Here is a 22,809-nt window from a genome sequence, read left to right as displayed (position 1 = left end):
TTTTTCTTTTCTTTTTCTTTTTTTTTTTTCTTTTTTTGAGACGGGGTTTCGCTCTTGTTGCCCAGGCTAGAGTGCAATAGTGCGATCTCAGCTCGCTGCAACCTCCGCCTCTCAGGTTCGAGCGATTCTCCTGCCTCAGCCTTCTGAGTAGCTGGGATTACAGACATGCACCAGCACGCCCAGCTAATTTTGTATTTTTTTTTTTTTTTGAAACGGCGTTTCGCTCTGTCGCCCAGGCTAGAGTGCTATGGCGCAATGTCAGCTCACTGCAAGCTCCACCCCCCGGGTTCACACTGTTCTCCTGCCTCAGCCTCCTGAGTAGCTGGGGCTAGAGGCGCCTGCCACCACGGCCGGCTAATTTTTGGTTTTTTTTTTTGTATTTTTAGTAGAGATGGGGTTTCACCATGTTAGCCAGGATGGTCTCCATCTCCTGACCTCGTGAGCCACCCGCCTCGGCCTCCCAAAGTGCTGGGATTACAGGCGTGAACCACCGCGCCCGGCTGCTAATTTTGTATTTTTAGTAGAGACGGGGATTCTCCATGTTGGTCAGGCTGGTCTCGAACTCCTGACCTCAGGTGATCCCCCTGCCTCGGCCTCCCAAAGTGCTGGGATTACAAGCGTTAGCCACTGTGCCCGGCTGATCTCGTGCTTTTTTATGGCTGCACGAGGCCCTCTTTTGAGCCTTCTCCTCCCTTGCTCTCCCGATTCTGTGTTAGAACTAACCTGCTCCTTCAGCGAAAGGCGCGGCTCCTGGGTTAGAGGTAGGGCAGTGCACCACCACTCTCCAATGGCTGTTTGTGCGGAAAGCACTATCTCTACCCTAGACACTGCTGGGGCACTTGGGAAACCATTCGGTCGATCTGATACAGATGCGCGGCCCCTGCGGCCCACACTCCCACTCTCGAGTGGGCCCTAGAGAGACATCTGCTAGTGGAGGGCAGTGTGTCCGCACGGGAGCTGAAGCCGCCACATGTCTCCTCCCGGTGGCAGGGAATGACCTTCAGCCACTGCTCTCTCAGTGCAGCTGAATCCAAGACAATGTTGGGAAAAAGCACCCAGCACAGTGTCTGTGATACAGTTAAATGCATACACACACACACACACACACACACACGATATTCACAGCCAAGCCATCCTGTTTAAGACACACATGTGAGATGACACTGATGAAGGCAGAGTGGAAGGTGGTGGCCACGCTAGGCAGTGAGGAAGGGGGGTGCGTCTGGGGGGCTCAGGCTGAGTGGCTGGCAGCACCCCCTTAAGTCAAGCTGTGGTACACAGAGGTTTGCGTGATTCCCATCTGTGCCTTTATTAGTCTGTTCTCACACTGCTAATAAAGACATATCCGAGACTGGGTAATTTATAAAGGAAACAGATTTAATGGGCTCACAGTTCCACATGGCTGGGGAGGCCTCACAATCATGGCAGAAGGCAAAGGAGGAACAAGGGCACATCTTAGTTGGTGGCAGGTGAGAGAGTGTGTTCAGGGGAACCACCCTTTCTAAAACCGTCAGATCTCCTGAGTACTCATTCACTATCAGGAGAACAGCACGGGAAAGACCTGCCCCCATGATTCAGTTACCACCCACCGAGCTGCAATTTAAGATGAGATTTGGGTTGGGACACAGCCAAACCCTGTGAGTGCCTCACCTACCAAAAATGGTCCATCCATAAAGCCCGTTATTGCCATATGTGCCTGCTGATGTCCACCCTGGGTCCATCCTTCTTTCAAAGGTAGGAGGGACAGACATGGGACAGCTTGGGGACCACTGACCTGGAGTCCCCAGCATCCCCACTGCCCGGCCCAGGGAGAGCTGAGCTCCGAATGCCTTCCACTTTCACTGGCAAACACCCATTCCGCAGAGCCAGGTCCCGATGCCATGTACTGGAGGTGGGTCCTGGCCTCTGAGATCTGGGACTGCGTGAGGGACCCAGGCTCTGCCTCCCAGCCTGACAGGAGGGGGCTCCATAGAAGCCAGGCCCCGGACAGCATCGAAGGGTGATGGACAGCCTGACCTACGGCGAGGAGGTGGTCCAGGCCCGGGCCCCTGCAGTGGCACCCGGCATCTTGTGGGCTTTCAGTGTTGAGAAGTTTGCATGGGAGTTGGGACTGGGCCCAGTGACAGGTGTGGTGGCCTCCCTCTGGGGCTCTGCTCCAGGACAGCTGGAGTTCTAGTGTTGAGGCAGGGTGTGGAGGGGATGGGAGTGTACCCAGCCCTCATCCTCCTAAGTGCTGAGGTGCAGGGAGGACTGGAACCTTCCACCCCAGCGCCTGTTTGCTAGGCAGCCTGCAGTCTGAAGCGCAGCTCTGGGTGGACCCAGCTTCCTCGTTGATGGGAAGGCCCGGGCCCTCCCTGCTGCAGCTGTGGGCTCCTGCTGTGCATTCCGGAACCGTCATCGTTGCGCGCTCGTGCTGGGCGTTCCAGAACCGTCCTCGTTAGGGCCTAAAAACAGCCCTGTTTCCATCCCTCATGCATGCCTAGGGGCCTTTTCCTTTTTCCTTTGTAAAATAATGAATCACTTCCAAAACACAGAACAGTACAGAATCCGTCACTCACCCGTGAACCCACACCTGAAACTGACGTTATGATGATGATGATTTGGGATTTAATATGACTAACATTTTGTTTGCCCTGTTTGCCTCAAATCTTTGTGTTCTGTGTTTCAAATTGCGAATGACCACTGAATTTGACTAAATCATTTTCTGCATCTGTGATCATCATATATTCCCCCTCTAATCTGTTAACGTGGAGTGCTACGTTCCTAGGTTTTCTTTTTTTTTGAGACAGGGTCTCATTCTGTCACCCAGGCTGGAGGGCATTGGCGCAACCTCGGCTTGGCGCAACCTCCACCTCCTGGGCTGAAGCGATTCCCGCTCCTCAGCTTTCAAGCAGCTGGGACTATAGGTGCGTGCCACCACGCTCGGCTAATTTTTGTGTTTTTTGTAGAGATGGAATTTCACTATGTTGGCCCAGGCTGGTCTCGAACTCCTGAGCTCAAGCAGTCCTCCCGCCTCAGCCTCCCAAAGTGTTGGGATTACAGGCGTAAGCCACTGCACCCAGCCTATATTTTTAATATTTTGAGGAGCCTCCATACTGTTTTCTGTAAAGGCTATACTAATTTGTATCCCCACCAACAGCGTGCAGTCCTTTCGAACACCTGTGATCTGTCATTGTTTTGATAATAACCATTCTAACAGGAGTGAGGTGGTGTCTCGTTGTGGTTTTGATTGGCATCTTCCTGAGAATTAGTGATGTTGACTGTTGATCTTTTAATTAGCATTTTCGCATCTGAATTTATCGGTAAAATTGGTCTACATTTTTTTTTTTTTTTTTGCATTGTCCTTGTCTGATTTTAGTAACAAGGTTCACAGAACATGAATTGGGGAGCTTTCTGCATTTCTGAGTTCTACGGATCAGTTTGTATGAGGTGAGGGCTGGCCCTGCAGGTTTGCTGGAAGAACATCTGGGCCAGATTCCTCGGGGAGGGAGGCCCGTGTTGGCTGAATCCCTTTCTTTAATGAAGATTGGTTTACTTTTTTATTTCTTTTTGTTCTTTTTTGAGATGGAGACTCGCCCTGTCCCCCAGGCTGGAGTGCAGTGGCACGATCTCTGCTCACTGCAACCTCCGCCTCCCGGGTTCACGCCATTCCCCTGCCTCAGCTTCCTGAGTAGCTGGGACTACAGGCGCTTGCCACCATGCCCAGCTAATTTTTTGTATTTTTAGTAGAGACGGGGTTTCACTGTGTTAGCCAGGATGGTCTTCATCTCCTGACCTCTGGTGACCTGCCCACCTTGGCCTCCCAAAGTGCTGGGATTACAGGCATGAGCCACTGTGCCCAGCCCTTTTTTTTTTTTTTTTTTGAGACAGTCTCGCTCTGTCGCCCACGCTAGAATGCAGTGGTGCGATCACATTTCACTGCAGCCTCCGCCTCCCGGGTTCAAGCGATTCTCCTGCCTCAGCCTCCTGAGTAGCTGGGATTACAGGCGCCTGCCACCATGCCCGGCTAATTTTTGTATTTTCAGTAAAGACAGGGTTTCACCATGTTGACCAGGCTTGTCTTGAACTCCTGACCTCAAGCAATCTGCCACCTTGGCCTCCCAAAGTGCTGGGATGACAGGCGTGAGCCACGCTCCTGGCCTGTCCTGATGATTCTTATTGCCCTAGAATCTTTCTTTCCCTGGGGTGAGTACCACATCCCCTTTCACTGGTTTACTATTTGCCTCATCCGTTTTTCCATGCCCGTACATGGGACCGGGGAAAGTTTACATTCACCCTTTCTGTGTCCTTTTATGTTTTGAAAGCCATTGTTTATTCACCTGACTTATCTTTGTTAATGGGCAAGTCGAATCTATTTAGGTTTATTGCCATTCCTGATGTCTTTGGACACATTTTTACCATCTGTTCCGCACTATTTTCTGTGTGTTTTGCCTTTAATTTTTATACTTTCCTATCTGATTGGATTTTTTTTTTTTTGAGATGGAGTCTCGCTCTGTTGCCCAGGCTGGAGTATAGTGGCTCGATCTCAGCTCACTGCAACCTCTGCCCCCCAGGTTCAAGTGATTCTCATGCCTCAGCCTCCATAGTAGCTAGGATTACAGGCACGCGCCACCACACCCGGCTAATTTTTGTATTTTTAGTAGAGACGGGGGTTCACCATATTGGCCAGGCTGGTCTTGAACTCCTGACCTCACATGATCCACCCGCCTCAGCCTCCCAAAGTGCTGGGATTACAGGTGTGAGCCATCGCAACTGGCTTCTGACTGGATTTTTAAAAACTCCCCTTTTCCTTCTTTATTAGTTTCAAAGTAATTCTGAAAATATTAATATCTTCATCCTTTTGTGGAACACTAGATCTTAGGATGCTTCGACCCCCATCCTCACTTCCGGGCTTTCATTTTATTGCTGACATTATTCCAGCTTCAGCTTGCTTTTAACACTACTGTGTCTCAAATCATTCTTTGTTTTTACTTCATTTAATTTAATTAATTATTATTTTTTGAGACAGTGTCTCACTCTGTTGCCCAGGCTGGAGTGCAGTGGTGCAGTCACAGCTCACTGCAGCCTCAACCTCCTGGGCTCAAGTGATCCTCCTGCCTCAGCCTCCCAAGTAGCTGGGACTACAGGCATGTCCCACCTACCACCATGCCCTGGCTAATTTTTTGATTTTTTTTGTAGAGACAAGACCCAAGCGATCCTCTCGCTTCAGCCTCCCAAAGTGCTGCAATTACAGATTTGAGCCACCGCACCTGGCCCCCAAAGGGCACCTTTAACAGTTTCCTGCAACATATTCACCATTTCATTTCCCTTCTTTTTTTTGAGACGGTCTCGCTCTGTCACCTAGGCTGGAGTGCAGTGGCGCAATCTCGGCTCACTGCAACCTCCACCTCCCGGGTCCTGGTTCAAGAAATTCTTCTGCCTCAGCCTCCCAAGTAGCTGAAATAACAGGAACGTGCCACCACGCCCAGCTAATTTTTGTATTTTTAGTAGAGATGGGGTTTCACCATGTTGGCCAGGCTGGTCTTGAACTCCTGACCTTTGTAATCTGCCCACCTTGGCCTCCCAAAGTGCTGGGATTACAGATGTAAGCAACCACGCCCAGTTTTTTTCTTTCTCTCTCTTTCCTTTTTTTTTTCTTTCTTCCTTTCTTCCCGGGTGTGATGGCGCTGGCTGAGCTGTCTGTGGTTTGCTTTCTCACTCATGACCTCTCCGGGTGGGTGGATGTGGCTGACCCACATTTTGGGGCATGCTGTTCCCTGGTCCTCTCCTGATGGACGTGACAGGCATGCATAGGCTGTGGCCGGCGGCCCACGCTCTGGTCTCTGTGCTCCATGTGGGCCCTGCAAGTGTTTCCATCACCTTGGTTCCCAGGAGTGGGACTCCAGTACCTCCCTCCACCCGCAGGAGATACCTGCACCCTGACCAGCCTGCCCCAGCCAGCTGCGCCCGTTCCTCCTGCTGGGCCGTTGCTGCCCCTGCTGAGTGCCCTTCCGCTCTGCCCTCTTCTAGCACTACCCCAGCCAGCTGCGCCCGTTCCTCTTGTCCGGCTGTGCTGTCCCCGCCCGAGTGCCCTTCCCCTCTGCCCTCTTCTAGAACAACATGCGTTTTCCTTTTTCCACCAGACCTGCTCCTCCGTCCACACAGGCCTGGGTGGGATGGGCTGGATCTTCATCATTCCCTGGGCCCCCACTCACGTGGCCGCAGATTGGCAGGTGGGGGTGTTCAGCGCCAACGTGGCCTGAGTCTGATCCCGAAACTCCAGTTGCAAAGCCTGGTCACTTGTTTCCCGGGAGAGGCCTGTCTACCCTCTGGCTTCCGGTGAAATTGAGAAGGGCAGCAAATGTTGAAAACAAGATGGAATTAGTCTCCGAAGAGCCCAGCGAATCCTTCTTTAACTGCATAAAAAGCTCCTTCTGCCCATCTGCAGACATGCGTGTCCTTCAAGCCAGCGTCCAGAATGGGCAAAAAGGAGCAGGACTTTGAGCTGTGCCACATACACGAGCAGGCAGCAGACCTGCTTAACCTCCAAAAACAGGAGAGATGGTCTCAGGCTAGTTTCTTCCCTCCCCGGGTGTGTGCATGCGAGAGAGGTCAACATTGTTTGTGGACAAAAGTGAAGTGACGTCAGAGAGAGCAAGCAACACTTTGAGCACCGAGGAGAATCTGGGACGCAGCCTGGGCTTCCTCCCCCAGCCCCACTTGGCTGCCCAGCTGGGGAAAGAACAGGGAGGAAAACAGGGCCTCAGCCCTTCCCAGATGCCCTCACAAACTGGCTGCCTTAAGGTCCTGGTGGCATTTCCTGTGGGCTTGGCACCTTTCAAAGGACCCCAGGCCGGGTCCACACACCTGGGACTGTGCGTGCGATGGTCACTCTGACGGCCATCCAGCCTTGAGCCTGGCTCTGCCCTAGGCCTGGGGTCAGGCACTGGGCTGGCACCATGCCCTGCAGCCAGCAGAGTGGCAGCTGCCTGGCTCACCCCTTAGAATCCCCCCAGTAAGGGAGACAGGTGACAAGGGGTACCTGGGCCAGCCACGGGCCAGGCAGCAGGGCCACCCTCCACACCCCAGGCCGAGCCAAGTCAGATCTGCGTGATTTGATCTGTTTGCAAAAGGATCCCTTCTGCTCACTGCTCAGGGGCACACGGCTATTTGTGTCCGCCAGGCGCGATTATGGAGGCTTAGGGATGAATGCGTCCTCTGAGCTGCTAGGACCCCGGGGCGTCCCAGGCAGCCTGTCCGGGGGCTTAATGCTGAGCTGGTGCATGGACCAGATGAGAAACCTGTGAGAAAGACGTGTGGTTGGCATTTTAAATGAGGAATTACCCAGGCACCTCAGCACAGCCTCGCCGTATCCACCCCTCAGGCATTCCAAGAGGCTGGCTGAGGACACTAGAAGGCAGTGTCAAGTCACACCAGACAGACGCATCCTGCAGCTGGTGCCAGAGATGCGGGAGAAAGGGTTTGGGAGCTCTGAGCTTGGAAGCCAACCTGACGGTGGAGGCTGCCGCTGAGGGAGGAGGCAGCCCTGATTTTGCCGTCATCCCCTGAAAAGGGAGCACTGAGCCGGAAGGCAGCAGGTCTGGGAGGGAAGGGCGCTCCCCAACCCTACCTGCATTGGGCTGGCCAGGGAGGGGCCTGAGCTACTTCTGCTTTTGTTACTCAGAGTAACAACGAACCCCATGGATACAGAATCAGGGCCAGGCATGGTGGCTCATGCCTATAATCTCAGCACTTTAGGAGGCCAAAGCAAGAGGATTGCTTAAGGCTAGGAGTTCAAGAGCAGTCTGGGCAACATAGCAAGACCCCATCTCTAAAAAAAAAATGCTTTTAAATAATTAGCCAGGGATGGCAGTGCATGCCTGTAGTCCCAGCTACTTGGGAGGCCTCCTGGATTCAAGCGATTTTCCTGCCTCAGCATTCTGAGTAGCTGGGATTACAGATGCCCACCACCATGCCCGACTAATGTTTGTATTTTTAGAAGAGATGGGGTTTCACCATGTTGGCCATGCTGGTCTCGAACTCCTGACCTCAGGTGATCCACCTGCCTCGGCCTTCCAAAGTGCTGAGATTACAGGCGTGAGCCACCACACCTAGCCTCAGTTTGAGTTTCTAACGATTGCCTCTGAGTCTTCAAATCGCATGCTTTGCCGGCTGCCCCGCGATTCATGGACTTTACACGTGATTTTCTGACTTCCTGCTTTAATAAAGTAGCATTTCAGGCCGGGCGCGGTGGCTCACACTTGTAATCCCAGCACTTAGGGAGGCCGAGGTGGGCGGATCACCAGGTCAGGAGATCAAGACCATGGTGAAACCCCGTCTCTACTAAAAATACAAAAAATTAGCCGGGCATAGTGGCGGGCGCCTGTAGTCCCAGCTACTCGAAGAGGTTGAGGCAGGAGAATGGCGTGAACCCGGGAGGTGGAGCTTGCAGTGAGCCGAGATCGCGCCACTGCACTCCAGCCTGGGTGACAGAGCGAGACTCCGTCTCAAAAAAAAAAAAAAATAAATAAAAATAAATAAATAAAGTAGCATTTCATTTTGCCTTTGTGCACCTCCCATAATATAATGGAACTGACATTTCTTGTTCTAAAAGCCATGGACCAGCCCCCACCCCCATGCACACATACGTGTGCACACACACATATTGGCACACATTCTCTCTCAGCATTCACAGCCACTTTATGATCTCATTCCAAAAGAGAAGACATGCAAGCCATTTATTTACCAAGGTTTGTTACCAATGGCTGTGGCGCCCGACTGTCTCCCTGCTAGGTTTGTAGGGGCCTCTGGCTGTCGGGTGTTGTGGGCGGGTGCCAGGCGGGTACACGTATTGTTAAATGTCCCCGCCCAGCAGTGTCAGGTTGACGGTTGCAGTTGTTGTCAGCGTCCCGTGAAAATGCACGTCCTTACGTAGAAAGAGTGGTAGATTCAGCCTCCTGGGTGTCGGGTCCCCGCGTAACTCTTAGTCTTTCTGTCTTGGTAGCCAGGAGCCCATCTCGCTGGCCAGCTGTGCCATGGCTGATCTGGTTCCAGACTTGCAGCCCATTCTTTTCTGGATGTCTAACTCCATCGAGCTCCTGTACTTTATCCAGCAGAAATGCCCACTCTACATGCAGAGCATGGAGGAGCAGCTGGACGTCACAGGTACGGCTGGCGCTGCCCCCCGTTCCCCTCGCTGCCACCCCAGGCAGGGGAGTGTGGCACCTCCTCGCCGTCCTCGGGACCGAGTTGGCCATGATAGCAGGGATGGATTCATGCCGGGGGCTTCCTCAGCCCCTGGGCTGCCGTGTGTCAGCTGCGCAGGGACGGCCTGTGAGGCTGGTGCTGGTGGCATGGGCCAGTCTGGCACCTCCCCCCACAGCGCCTTGGCGCTCAGTCTGTCCCCATCATCCCGTGTGCTCCGTGCGGTGGCGTCCCCTTGACCACAGCCCCACTCTTCTGCTTGCAGGAGGGCCCGGGGGGTACACAGGTCACTCAGTAGGGGAGACACAGATGCCACCGTGAACCAACTGTAAGGGGAGGTAGAGAGAGCGTCAGCCATGAGACCGACACCCATTCTGAGACGCACCGTTATTCGAGAAGGAAAGATGTTGCCAGTCATTGTTGTGAAATTGTAGATTATGTCGGTTTCACAGATTAAGATGTGGGAAATATACATTTCAGGATTTCTTTTTCTTTTTTTTGAGACGGAGTCTCGCTCTGTCACCCAGGCTGGAGTGCAATGGTGCGACCTTGGCTCACTGCAAGCTCCGCCTCCCAGGTTCAAGCGATTCTCGTGCCTCAGCCTCCTGAGTACCTGGGATTACAGGAGCACGCCACCTCGCCCGGCTAGTTTTTGTATTTTTGGTAGACATGGGGTTTCACCATGTTTGCCAGGCTGGTCTCGAACTCCTGATCTGCCCCGCCTCAGCCTCCCAAAGTGCTGGGATTACAGGCATGAGCCACCGTGCCTGGCCAACATTTCAGTATTTCTGAAATGCAGTAGGAAGTGTTCTGAAAATACTAACGGAGAGGGATCCCAGCGGGGCAGTCTAGGGGGCTTCGTGAGGAAGGTGGCATGGGGCCGGGCCCGGAAGCTGGGGTAGGATTTCAGCTAGTGTGTCTGCTAAGGACTGTGTGGGGCCTGGAATGGAGCCAGGTGGGGCAGCAGGACTGCGCCACCGTACTGTGGAAGTGAGAAGCAGGCCCAGGGGACTGGGGGCCAGATCCTCTCATGGGCAGCCTTGGTTCTGTCCTCCACGGCCTTGCTGTCCACCCACTGCCTTCACATCTGTGGGGTGGGCTGTCAGGTGGGCCCAGTGCCAGAGAGTCCTGAGTGGCCGTGGTGTGGTGCTCCAGCCTCTGGAGGACCCAGGTCAGTGAGTGGCATGTTCGGAGCTGCCCCAGGCTGTGTTTCTGAGCTGCGAGGGAGGCCCAGGCCCGGTGTGCAGGGATGGGCGTTCCCACGGGCTCAGTCTACCAGATGCTGTGGGGTCTCTGTGTACTCAGCTGTGTCCCCATCCCTGGGAGGGGGCTGTGGCTGTGGCTGCATCTGAGACAGCCCGGAGGACACAAGGCCAGGCGAGGTCCTGGCCAGGCTGTGTTGGGGGCACTGGGACCCTGCTGTGTCCCCCCCCATGCCTTAGGGGCAGGTTTCCTGAGAGGAGGGGCTCTCGGTGGTGAGAGGGAGGTGGCGGGGCATCTGCGCAGTGACCCGGTGGTGGGACAGGCTCCCACAGTGCGCTGGGGCCCAGTCCTCGGCCTCTGGGCGGGGGCTGGGCTGCAGAGACCAGGCTGGACTGAGCGTGCGTGGAGGAGGCCCGGCTGGCCCTGGCCATGAGGTTGTGGGGTGGGGCCCCCGCTCCTGGGGGAGGCAGAGCCGTCTGGGATCTGTCCGAGTTCCTTCCTGCCGGCCACAGTTCCTTCCCATTGTTTCCTTCTCCACTCCTTCACGGGGAAGGGGATGTGGGGACCTGCCAGGGGCTCCCCAGTCTGGGAATCGGGGCTGCCTTGAATATGTGGGGGTAGTGTCAACCCCTTCTGGCCTCGGTGGGCATCTGGGCCTCTGGCCTGTGCCCTTGCCCCCCACGTGATGGGGCAGCCCCTGCCTGTCCATGGGGCCTGGGCCTAGGGTAGACCTTTCCTCTGGCTTTTTCCTGGAAAGTGACGTAAACGACTGTGGGTCCCTAAGTCTCCACGCAAGTTTCCCACCTCCAGCTGCCTGGCTGCAGCCCTCACCTGGGGATCCTGGGCTCCCGGGACTGCAGCGCCCGTCGCCTCTCCCTGCAGACCTGACTCTGCCATCCTCCAGGGCTGGAGTTGCAGCCGGCAGGTGGCCCTGGGATGGAGGCAACTCCGGGGTTGCGGCCGGCCAAGGGTGACCCTCGCTGACCTTGCAGTGCACTTGGTCCTTCCGTGTGACGGGGGACCGGGCCAGCTTAGGAGCCTCTTTTGTTCCAGCCCCCACAGAAAGAGTCAGCTCAGGGACCTGTGACTTTTGGGCTCCGTGTTCCTGGCGAGTCCTCGGCTGACTTTCCACCTGGCTTTGTGGCTGCCTGGGTTTGGTGGCCGCAGGCAGCTGGGTCCCATGTGGGCCCCGTGCTGGCTGCTCTTCATGGGAAAAATTGCTCCGGGCTGATGGAGCTGCTGCCTTTGGTCTTGGGAGGAAGTTATTTTTGGTCAGGGGCCTGAGTAGTGTTTGGCCCGGCGATGGGAGTCGGGGCCCAGGGATGCCTGCAGGCTCCGGGTGTGGAGGGCCAGGCAGGCGCCAGGGAACAGAGTGGGAAACAGCCCCTAGCAGGGGCCGGAGGGGGAGAGCCCTGTCAGCCTCCTGACCCTCTGCAGGAAAGAATTCGGAGAGCAGGGCTGTCACGTCCCGAGAGCGGATCACGTGGCTGTTGTCATTCCCCAAACACTGTTTTGTCCAAAGCTCTGACCCAGGCCCCTCCCGCGCCGCCTCACACCATCGCGTGTGTCTCGGATTCTCTTCATGGCTGAGGCTCAGCACCTTCTTCTTTAGGGACAGGGCAGCTTCCTCAGGGGTCCTGGAGTTTCAGGGCAGGGCAGGGGCAGCCGGCTGGTGTGTCTTCTTAATGGCTTGTGGGCATCAGAAATCCTCAGAAATCCCCACCAGCCCTGGTACCACAGGGAGAGGCGTCTCTGGGGGTTTAGAAATGGAGTCTCAGGGCCGGGCTCACACCTGTCCTCCCCGCACTTCGGGAGGCCAAGGCAGGCAGATCACTTGAGGTCAGGAGTTTGAGACCAGCCTGGCCAACATGGTGAAACCCCGTCTCTACTAAAAATACAAAAATTAGCCGGGTGTGGTGGCGTGCTCCTGTAGTCCCAGCTACTTGGGAGGCTGAGTCAGGAGAATCGCTTGAACCTGGAAAGCTGAGGCTGCAGTGAGCTGGGATTGTGTCAGTGCACTCCAGCCTGGGCGACAGAGTGAGACTCTGTCTTTAAAAAAAAAAAAAAAAAAAAAAAAAAGAGAAAAAAATGGAGTCTCAGGGCTGGGTGCAGGGGTGCATGCCTGTAATCCCAGCACTTTGGGAGGCCAAGGCGGGTAGATTGCCTGAGCCCAGGAGTTCCAGACCAGCCTGGGCAACATAGTGAGATCCCATCTCTACCAAAAATTAAATAAAAGAAGAAATGGAGTCTCAGGCCCGTGGCGGGTGGCTGGAGGCTGCTCTGTGGTTTCGTTCAGCACAGTCCCTGCCACCTTCTCCTGTCATTCCCATGCCCCGTTTCCCTCTTCCCACCAGCGCCCTGCCCTTGCCCAGGGAGTGATGTGGGGCTGGGTTCTCAGACCTGGCAGCCTGAGGCAGCCAGGGTCAGGGCACCAGGACAGGTGGACAGGACAGAGCTCAGCCTCCTGACCTGCCTGCCGTGGCTGTGAATATCCTTGGCCGGCATTCGCTGTGGGCGCCGTCAGGCCACCTTGTGTGTCTCCACAGGCCTGGAGGCTTCTGGGCGCAGTGTTGAGGTTGGCAGAGCCCAAGAGCCCCTCACTGCCCCGGACCCCGGGGTCCCTCCCGCTGCCCTGCCTGGGTCCCAGATGTGACCCTGTGGGGCAGGCACTGGGGGGGTCTCACAGGTTCTTGGGGAGCGGGCTTGGTGGGTGGGGGCCAGGCAGCCCCAAGCCCCTGAAGGAGGAGCACCAGGAGCTGCAGAGCGAAAGTGACAGGGGCTTGGCGCAGCACTGTCCTGGCCATGAGTGGGCCGGCCTCCAGTGTAGTCTGCCCGGCAGAGGGGCAGCCCAGGGCCTGTGCTCCTGGGAGGCCTGCGTCGGGGTGAGTGTTGGCCTGGCTCACCAGGCGCCGCCCACGCAGCCCTGGCAGGCGGCCTGGACAGGCAGCCCCCACAGTGCGGCCCCTCTGCCCCTCCTGGAAGAAGGCCCCACAGGAGGGAGAGGAGGGGAGCTGTGGCCACCTACTTGGCTACACTGGGAACACCGCCGTGGTCGGCCGCCCACAGTCCCGGGAGAGAATGAAGGCGCCCAAAGGCGGGACGCCCAGGGTCCTGGCCCCTTCCCCGGGTGCTGATGGGACCCCCAGTCACTGAGACCACCACATACCCCCTCACTTTCTGGAAGCCCCCGGGGAAGGCTCCACCCTGTCGGGGGCCTCTCACCTTCACAAGAGTCCCCACCCAGAGGGCAGGAACCACTCTGTGGGCAGCTCCCCCCAGCCTCAGCTCCAGCTGCCCCGGCTGACACCCGGGAGTGGGGGTGAAATAGGTGATTTGGGCTTTTTCTTCCCAAAAGACTGTTATGATTCCACAGAGTGGCAGCCACTCGGGGGCTGCTGCCAGAGTCCTGTGACCCGTGTCACAAGTGAGAGGCGACCTGTGGGGAGGCAGTTAGGACCTGCTATGTTGGGTGCAGTTGGTTGTAACAGAAAACTTACCCAGAACGTGGGAGTGAATGAGCGCTTGGGCTGGGCTGGGCGTTGAGACGTTGGGTGTCTGGACCCCTCCTGCCCCTCCCCAGCGTTCCCCTCCCCAGGTAAGGGCGGCAGCAGGTTTGCTGCGCTCGTCCCAGCCAGGGCCCAGAGTCCCTCGGCTGGTTTATCGCGTCTGGACCCCAGATGGGCGCGTGGGCGGTGCCTGCGGCAGGGAAAGAGCTGGCAGCTGGCTGAGTTGCTGCGTTCCTGAATGCTGTGCCCGTTGTGACCATCGGTGTGGCTGTCTCCCCGCAGGCTCGAAGGAGTCGCTGTTCTCCTGCACGCTGACGGCCAGCGAGGAGGCCATGGCGGTGCTGGAGGAGGTGGTGCTGTACGCCTTCCAGCAGTGCGTCTACTACGTCTCCAAGGTGCACAGACGGGCACTGCTTCTGCACTCAGGCAGCTCCTGGGACCAAGTGGGGCCCAAGCTTGTGCCTGTGGCTCTCCTAGGAGCCTTCTGGGGGGCTGAGGGAGGGGACCATGACAAGCTCCACTTCACCAGGGAGCAGTGGCTGCAGGTTCTGCACAGGCCCAGCTGCACCCCCCACACCCTCTCCTCCTCAGGTCGCACAGAAACCCTAGAACCATCCCGGCTCCCTCTTTCCCTCGCCTTGAAACACCCCCTTCCTGCCAGTATTTCGAAGGTCAGGGATGAGGTGGGGGAGGCCCCAGCATGGGGCACAAGGGACGTGGCCCTGTTGTCACCCTGGACCCACGGGTGCCAGAGGTGCTGCCGTCGGTACCCCTGTGGCCCTGGCCAGCTTGGGGTACATCGGGGGTGCAGTGAGCCACTTTCTGGGGGAGTGGTGGCTCTCCTATCATTACCCATGGGTGTCTCCAGCCCCTTTGCTGGAGCCCATCCCCCCAGGTGCCACCTCTGTGCGCCTTCTGAGTTCATCTGTGCCTCCGACAGGAGCAGATCCCCCGACCCCCCTGCACCCCACCTCTGCTCCCAGCAGCCCCGGGAGGCAGCTCCTGTGGCCCCACACCCCACACTGGACGTTTGCAAAGCCATGGCCTGTCCAGCAGGAAGCTTCCGAGGCCGGGTCCCTGCGAGCAGTGCGTGGGTGGGGAGCTCTCTGGGTCAGGCCCCGCTGTTCGGCCACCAGTGCTCCTGGAAATGCTGGTTGCTGTTCTCCTCTCGCCCCCGCCAGTCCCTGTACATCTGCCTCCCGGCACTCCTGGAGTGCCCGCCGTTCCAGACGGAGCGCCGTGAGAGCTGGTCCTCGGCCCCTGAACTGCCCGAGGAGCTGCGCCGCGTGGTGTCTGTGTACCAGGCAGCCCTGGACCTCCTGCGGCAGCTGCAGGTGCACCCCGAGGTGGCCTCGCAGATGCTCGCCTACCTCTTCTTCTTCTCCGGGACACTGCTCCTCAACCAACTCCTCGACAGGGGTGAGGGCCTCCTGCGGGGTTGAGGGGTCGGAGGCTCACATTCCTGGACGTGACGGCTGCTGGCGCCTCCCTCGCCAGCTCCTGGGCGTGGCTCTGCCGTTTTCGGGCTCCTGCTCCCTGAGCATCTGGTGTCCCTGAGGGGTGAGAGGCCAGAGTGAGTGGGGACAGATCACCACAGCGCATCCCGTAGGAGCCAGGGTCCCATCGGCGTTTCAGAGAAGCCACAGCCGAGAGGTCTGCACTGGGCCCCTTCCCCGTGACAGGGAGGGAACGGGCTCGGGGCATCACCGGACTGTCCCAGAACTGCCCGGTGGACATGTCAGAGCCAGGATGGAACCCAGGTCTGTGCAGCCGCAGACTCTGGCCTTGGACCCTGCCTTGTGGAGCGACTTCCCCCATCACCTGCGGGGCTCAGGAGCACTGGCCACTCCCAGCCAGGGCCACTGGGGGGCATGGGGAGACCCAGGTGGGGGCAGGCCCCCAGCACATGTGTATGGGAGCGGGAGAGGGTCCCAGCCAGGGCCACTGTGGGGCACGAGGCTCAGGAATACTGGTCACTCCCAGCCAGGGCCACTGGGGGGCACGAGGCTCAGGAATACTGGTCACTCCCAGCTAGTGTCACTGGGGGGCAGGGGGAGACCCAGGTGGGGGCAGGCCCCTGGCACATGTGTGTGGGGGTGGGAGAGGGTCCCAGCCAGGGGCTGCACTGTGGAGTCAGTGGCAGTCACAGCCCACCCTGCCCGGCTACGTTCACCTCCCACTGCACCCCTGCTCCGGAGAGGGGTTCAAGGCTGGTCAGTTGCCTTGAAAACTAAGGGAAAGTCTCCTGCCTGTCATCGAGCTGCGATGTCCTCAGTGGCCCAGAGCCGGGAAGGACAGGCTCTGGGGACAGGCCCATGTCTGTGTCCCCCCGGGAGGGCAGCCCAGGCATCACCCTCCCTCCTTCCCTCCACAGGCCCCTCCCTGAGCTGCTTCCACTGGCCCAGAGGCGTCCAGGCCTGCGCCCGCCTGCAGCAGCTCCTGGAGTGGATGCGGAGCGCCGGCTTCGGGGCGGCCGGAGAGCACTTCTTCCGGAAGCTCTCCTGCACCCTCAACCTGCTGGCCACGCCCAGGGCCCAGCTCATCCAGGTAGGGGTGCGCATGGGAGGCGGCGAGTGCAGGGAGGGGTGGGGCCACATGCTGTGGGTCCCTGGCTCACAAACCAAGCCTGGGGGCCAAGACAGGGCTTCTGGGCTGGAAAGCTCAAAGCTTCTGTAGGTAATTAGCAAAGTTGCTTCCATTCCATGGCTGTGTCCACCTGCGGTAGGCAGGATAATGGCCCAAAGATGTCTGAGACCCGTGATCATGTTACCCCGTGACCGTATTACCCCACATGGCAAAGAAGCCTCTGTACGTGTGGCTACGATTAAGGACCTTGAGATTTGGAGATGACCTGGGTAATCTGGGTGGCCCAGTCCACTCAGACAAGTCCAGAAGGGTGGGTCAGAGAGAAATGGAAGAAGAGGGGATGTGGCTCTGAGGCTGAGGAGGGGCCAGGAGCCCAGGAGTGAGATGGCCTCTAGAAGCTGGAGTGGCCCCAGCTGACAGCCAGTCTGGAAATGGGACCCCAGTCCTACAACCACAGGAACTGAATTCTGGCAGCAACCGGAAGAGCAGGGAGACGGATCCTCCCCTGGAGCCTTCATCTTGCTGTCAGCTCCATGAGACCCTGCTGAGCTGCGGAGCCACGGAGCTGTGAGAGTGTGCGCTGTGTGGCCATGACTGCCAGGCGTGTGGGCATTTGTCACAACGGCAATGGGAAACCGACATGCCCCTCCCCGCCTCCCTCGCCGCTCACCACCCCGCTCCCAACACACTCGGCCGCTGAGCACCCCCTTCCCAACACAGTTGTCACAGGTAGTTAATGGAAATAGACCGATAGTTTCCTCTCCTGCCTGGAAAATGCTGAACATGCTGTAGGGTGACGGTGAGAGTGGCCACAGGGAGAATCGCTTGAACCCGGGAGGCAGAGGTTGCAGTGAGCCGAGATCACGCCACTGCACTCCAGCTTGAGCGACAAAGTGAGGCGCTGTCTCAAAAAAACAACAACAAAAAAGTGAAGCATTTTTATTGACTATAGAAAATTCGTAAAATGAGGCTGTCTGGATCCTACGTGTGGCAGATTGAACACATGAATTTAGTTTGCTTCTCCTATGGTATCACTAAACAGAAGTAAAGCAATGCTTTTTAATGCCACAAACCCATGAGGACAAAGTCGTAGAGGAGGCAAAAGCAATGCGATTTTGGAAGGCAGAAAGCAGATGGGTGAAGAGCAACTGCCTTAGCAGATTGAAGAAAGCTGACTCGGCCAGGCACAGTGGCTCATGCCTGTCCTCCCAGTGCTTTGGGAGGCTGAGGTGAGAGGATCGCTTGAGGCCATTGGTTTGAGACCAGCCTGGGCAACACAGTGAGACCCCATCTCTACAAAAAAGAAACAGTCTGACTCCTGAGAAGCAACCCAGTTTATAGGAAGCCACCAAAAGTCTCAGGAATTGGTGGCACCGGGTACCTCTGGACACCAATGTCAAGATGGGGCTAAAACAGAAGAACAGTTGATAGACATTGTGGCAAGCACTGAGGCTTGGATGGAGCAGCTGAGCCTGCAGTTCCACTGAGGACAGCCCTCACAGCCGGAAAGAAACACAAAGTCATCTGTTGAAAGGCGTGAGCGAGCTCCTGAAGGATGAGGAGAGGGTGAGCCTCCACAAAGAGCTGACCTGAAGTTCCTGTTGCTTTTCCCTGGGGACATTTGCTGTCCTGGGAGCAGGTGACGGTGTGAGGCTGAGAATCTAGGCTTTGTCCAGGCAGGGGCCACTGGTGGGGAAACAGAAACCGGAACAGCACAGCACTGGCCATCTCACAGGAGAGAGGCAAGCTCAGAGACTTCAGGGGCCTGAATTGCACGGCCGGCTTTTCCCTAAGACACTTGCCAACATTCTGAATCTCCAGGGAGTGCAATGGAGAGAGGCTTTAAAACGGAACCAAAAGCATTGAAAAGGAGAGTGGAATCTGTGGTGGCTTCACAGTGCAGAGGAGACAGAGATGACGAGTCCAGGACCCCTTGGGAAGTAAACACTAGGCCCCCAATGGAAACACTGGAGAGGCAGGCATGGGGCAAACGCCTGTAGTACCAGCTACTTGGGAGGCTGAGGCAGGAGGATCATTTGAGTCCAGGAATTAAAGGCTTCAGTGAGCTATGATCACACCACTACACTGTAGCCTTGGCAACAGAGGAAGACCCCAACTATGAAAAAGAAAGAAAGAGAGAGAAAAGAAAGAAAGAGAAAGAAGGAAGGAAAGAAAGAAAGAAAGAAAGGAATGAAAGAGAGAGAGAGAGAAAGAGAGAAAGAAAGAAGAACCTTGGGGTGAGGATCAAGCAGAGGCTATCTGAGCCTCACCAAAAGCTTGCCAACCCCAACACAGCATTAAGTTCATCGGCAACAATGAAGATACAAAATATCCAAACCTGTGGGCTGCAGTTAAAGCAGTCTTAAGAGGAAAAGTTACAGCCTTATATGTATATGTTAGAAAACAAGGAAGGCCGAGAATGAACAATCATGAGGCAAGAAAGACAACGACAAATCAAATCCAAGGAAAGCAGAGGAGATGACGGATGAGAGCTAAAAATCAATGAACTAGGAAGCATACGGGGTTGAGATAAGCAATAAAGCCAGGAGGTGGTTCTTTGAAAAGTTGAATAAGAGGCTGGGTGCCGTGGCTGACACCTGTAATCCCAGCACTTTGGGAGGCTGAGGCAGGTGGATCATTTGAGGTCAGGAGTTTGAGACCAGCCTGGCCAATATGGCAACACCCTGTCTCTACTAAAAATACAAAAATTAGCTGGATGTGGTAGCACATGCTTGTAATCTCAGCTACTTGGGAGGCTGAGGCAGGAGAATCCCTTGAACTTGGGAGGCGGGGGCTGCAGTGAGCCGGGATCACGCCACTCTACTCCATCGTGGGTGATAGAGCAAGACTGTCCCAAAAATAATAATAATAAAATAAAAATAGAAAGTTGAATAAGGGAGAAAACACAATTGCTAGTATCTGAAAAAAGGAGGCCATCATTCAGATTCTACATTAAAAATTAAAAATTAGTAGTAAGAGGAGATCATAACCAACTTTTTGCTGATAAATTTGACAATTTAGATGAAATGGACAAATAAGAAAAAGAATACTTATTGAAACTGATTCAACAGGAAGTTAAAAATCTGAATGGTCCTGCATGCTTTAGAGTAACTGAAAGGCCAGGTGCGGTAGCTCCCACCTGTAATCCCAGCAGTTTGGGAGGCTGAGGCAGGAGGACCCCTTGAGACTGTGAGATTAAGACCAGCCTGGGCAACATGGTGGAACCCCTATCTCTACAAAAAATACAGACAGAAAAAGTAGCCGGGCATGGTGATGCATGCCTGTGGTCCCAGCTACTTAGAAGGCTGAGGCAGGAGGATTCCTCCAGCCCAGGAGATTGAGGTTTCAGTGAGCTGTGGTTGTGCCACTGCACTCCAGCCTGGATGTCAGAAATGATACCTTGTCTCAAATAAAAAAAGAAATTAAATTGACTAACACTTTCCCCTGAAGAAGATTCAAGGTCCAGATGGTTTCATTAGTGAATTATTTTAAACATTAAAGAAGAAATAGGCCAGGCACGGTGGCTCACGCCTGTAATCCCAACACTTGGGGAGGCCGAGTCGGGCGGATCACAAGGTCAGGAGATCGAGATCATCCTGGCTAACAAAGTGAAACCCCATCTCTACTAAAAATACAAAAAATTAGTCGGGTGCAGTGGCAGGTGCCTGTAGTCCTAGCTACTTGGGAGGCTGAGGCAGGAGAATGGTGTGAACCCGGGAGGCAGAGCTTGCAGTGAGCCGAGATCGCGCCGCTGCACTCCAGACTGGGTGACTGAGACTCCGTCTCAAAAAAAAAGAAAGAAATAATACCCAAATTCTTACCAGAAAGTAGAAAAAGAGGAAACCCTATCTCATTTTAAAACACCAGTAATACCTTGATGGCAAAACCCGAAAAGGGGCTGTAAGAAAAGAGAATTATGCATGAAAGATGGACAACTTCACGTCATCAGAGAAACGCAGCCCAAACTCTCCACATTTCAGGCTGGTCCAAGTGTATTGGTGTTTAGAACTAATTCATCACAACCAGTTACAGATTTTGTTGTTTCTTCTCCACTCGCATTGCTTCACTTGACTAGCCTTAAAAAACAAAAGCAAAAACCTCAGCAGTTTTTTTTTGTTTTTTGAGACGGAGTCTCGCTCTGTCATCCAGGCTGGATGGAGTGCAGTGGTGTGATCTCAGCTCACTGCAACTTCCACCTCCTGAGTTCAAGCAATTCTCCTGCCTCGGCCTCTTGAGTAGCTGGGATTACAGGCATGCGCCACCGCACCCAGCTAATTTTTGTATTTTTAGTAGAGACAGAGTCTCACCATGTTGACCAGGCTGGTCTACAAACTCCTGACCTCAGGTGATCCGCCCACCTTAGATTCCCAAAGTGCTGGGATTACAGGTGTGAGCCACCACGCCCGGCCTAATCTCAGCGTTTTAAACACCGAACACATGAGAATGGTTGAAAGGAAGAAAGCCAGGCACTGGTGAGCAGGTGCAGTGGTTTGAACCCTCAGGTGTTCCTGGTGAGCTTGTAAATGAGGCTCGCCACTTTGGAAAGCCGTCTGGCAGCGTCGGCCGAAGCTGACCGAGTGCATGTGCTCCGACTGAGCAATTTCCCCGATGGAGATGCTTCTGTGGGTCCCTCGCCACGGCCCACTTAGGGATGCTTCCAGTGGCACCACTCTTAACCGTCCCAGACTGGGAAAAGCCCATATTCTATTTATCAACAACATGAGGGATGAATAAAGCAGTCTCTTCAGTACAGTGAAATACGGCAGAGCAACGTGACTGAGCAAACTCGTTCCGGGGAGCCACGGACACACCTGAACCGTCAGCTGGGCACTTTGGGAGGCGGAGGCAGGAGGATCACTTGAGCCCTGGAGTTCCAGACCAGCCTGGGTAACACAGTAAGACCACCCCCACATCGTCTTTCCAAACATAAATTTATTTAAATTAGCCAGGCATGGTGATGTGTGTTCCCAATTACTCGGGAGGCTGAGGCAGGAGAATTGCTTAAGCACAGGAGGTCTGCAGTGAGCTGTGATCGTGCCACTGCACTCCAGCCTGGGTGACAGAGTAAGACCCTATCATAAAATTAAATAATAAAAGAAAATAAATAAGGCCGGGCGTGGTGGCTGACGCCTGTAATCCCAGCAGTTTGGGAGGCCGAGGTGGGTGGATCACCTGAGGTCAGGAGTTCGAGACCAGCCTGGTCACCACAGTGAAACCCCATCTCTACTACAAATAGAAAAATTAGCCAGGCATGGTGTAAAAATACAAAAATTAGGCAGCTATTCAGGAGGCTGAGACACATGAATCACTGGAACCTGGGAGATGGAGCTTGCAGTGAGCCGAGATCACGCCACTGCACTCCAGCCTGGGCGACAGAGCGAGACCCCGCCTCTAAATAAGGTAAATTAAATTAAATTAATAAATAAACTAAGATATAAAATACTTCTAAGAGGGCAGGTTGAGCTGAAGGAGTCGGGTTCGAGAAGTGTGTCTGCAGGGCTGGAAGTGGGGCGAGACCTGCCATGGTGCCTGGGTGGGCCTGGGGGCTCCCGAGCAGCCGCTGCCCACATTTTGGTTCTTGTTTTGGGGGCTGGGCACACAGGCGTGTTCCTCGGGGGAGATTTGTTGGTTTGTGCATGTCAGATGTGTGGTTTTCTGTGTGCACGGAAAGGAGGCAGCAGCGACACTCAGGATCTCCGCCTCCCCCTGCTCAGCTGGGCGGGGATATTTCTAGAACGTTGAAAACAGGAGTTCTCCTGGCTGGGGAAACTAGGCCGAGCCGAGGGCAGGAACCTCGTGCTGGAAAGGGGGCCCCCGGCCTCTCGCCCAGCTTGGCAGCCAGGCCCAAGCGCCCCTGCAGGAGATGGGCAGGCCCGAGTTGGCAGTGACGGCCCGGGGAGGCGGGGGACAGCGCTAGGGTCTTCCAGAAGCGGCCGGGGCACCCCACGCTGAGGCCGGGCAGCGCCCCCGCTGCGTCCCGCATCCTGAGCAGAACGTCTAAAGGAGACGCCGCGGGCAGGTGTTGGAACGGAGGAGCGCGGTCTAAAGGAGACGCGGCGGGGCGGTGGCGTTGGAAGGAGAGACCAGGGCCGCGGGCTGCTTCTTGTAAAGGGCCAAGCTGTGAGGACTTCGGGCTTTGCGGCCGCTTTTGTCTCTGTCCCATCTCCTTTGTTTTGTTTTTCTCAAACCCTTTAAAAACGTGAAAACCATTTCTAGCTTGGGGGCCCTATAAAAATAGGCCTCGCTAGCCCTAGTTTGATGACCCTTGAAACAGACAATTCAGGGAGAAGCTTAGTGAAAAAGTCCCTTATAGCCTCATAAAAATAAGAGA

The 22,809-nt window shown here is 55.6% G+C and overlaps 1 protein-coding gene across 4 annotated transcripts in view; it reads left to right on the top strand.

Moving 5' to 3' along the window:
* Positions 1-22,809, top strand: part of RADIL (Rap associating with DIL domain) — an 84,929-nt gene that overhangs the window by 55,195 nt on the left and 6,925 nt on the right. For all 4 annotated transcript variants that reach the window (XM_032755780.2, XM_032755781.2, XM_058442309.1 and 1 more), the window contains 4 exons: positions 8,984-9,144; positions 14,175-14,287; positions 15,074-15,311; positions 16,267-16,439. In XM_032755780.2, coding sequence (XP_032611671.1) covers positions 8,984-9,144; positions 14,175-14,287; positions 15,074-15,311; positions 16,267-16,439 — 685 coding nt within the window. The remainder of the gene's footprint in view (positions 1-8,983; positions 9,145-14,174; positions 14,288-15,073; positions 15,312-16,266; positions 16,440-22,809) is intronic.

This window comes from Hylobates moloch, unplaced genomic scaffold (genome assembly GCF_009828535.3).
Source record: "Hylobates moloch isolate HMO894 unplaced genomic scaffold, HMol_V3 SCAFFOLD_1, whole genome shotgun sequence".
Taxonomy (NCBI): domain Eukaryota; kingdom Metazoa; phylum Chordata; class Mammalia; order Primates; family Hylobatidae; genus Hylobates; species Hylobates moloch.
The sequence above is the reverse complement of the archived record's forward strand: the minus strand, read 5'-3'. Positions and strand labels throughout refer to the sequence as shown.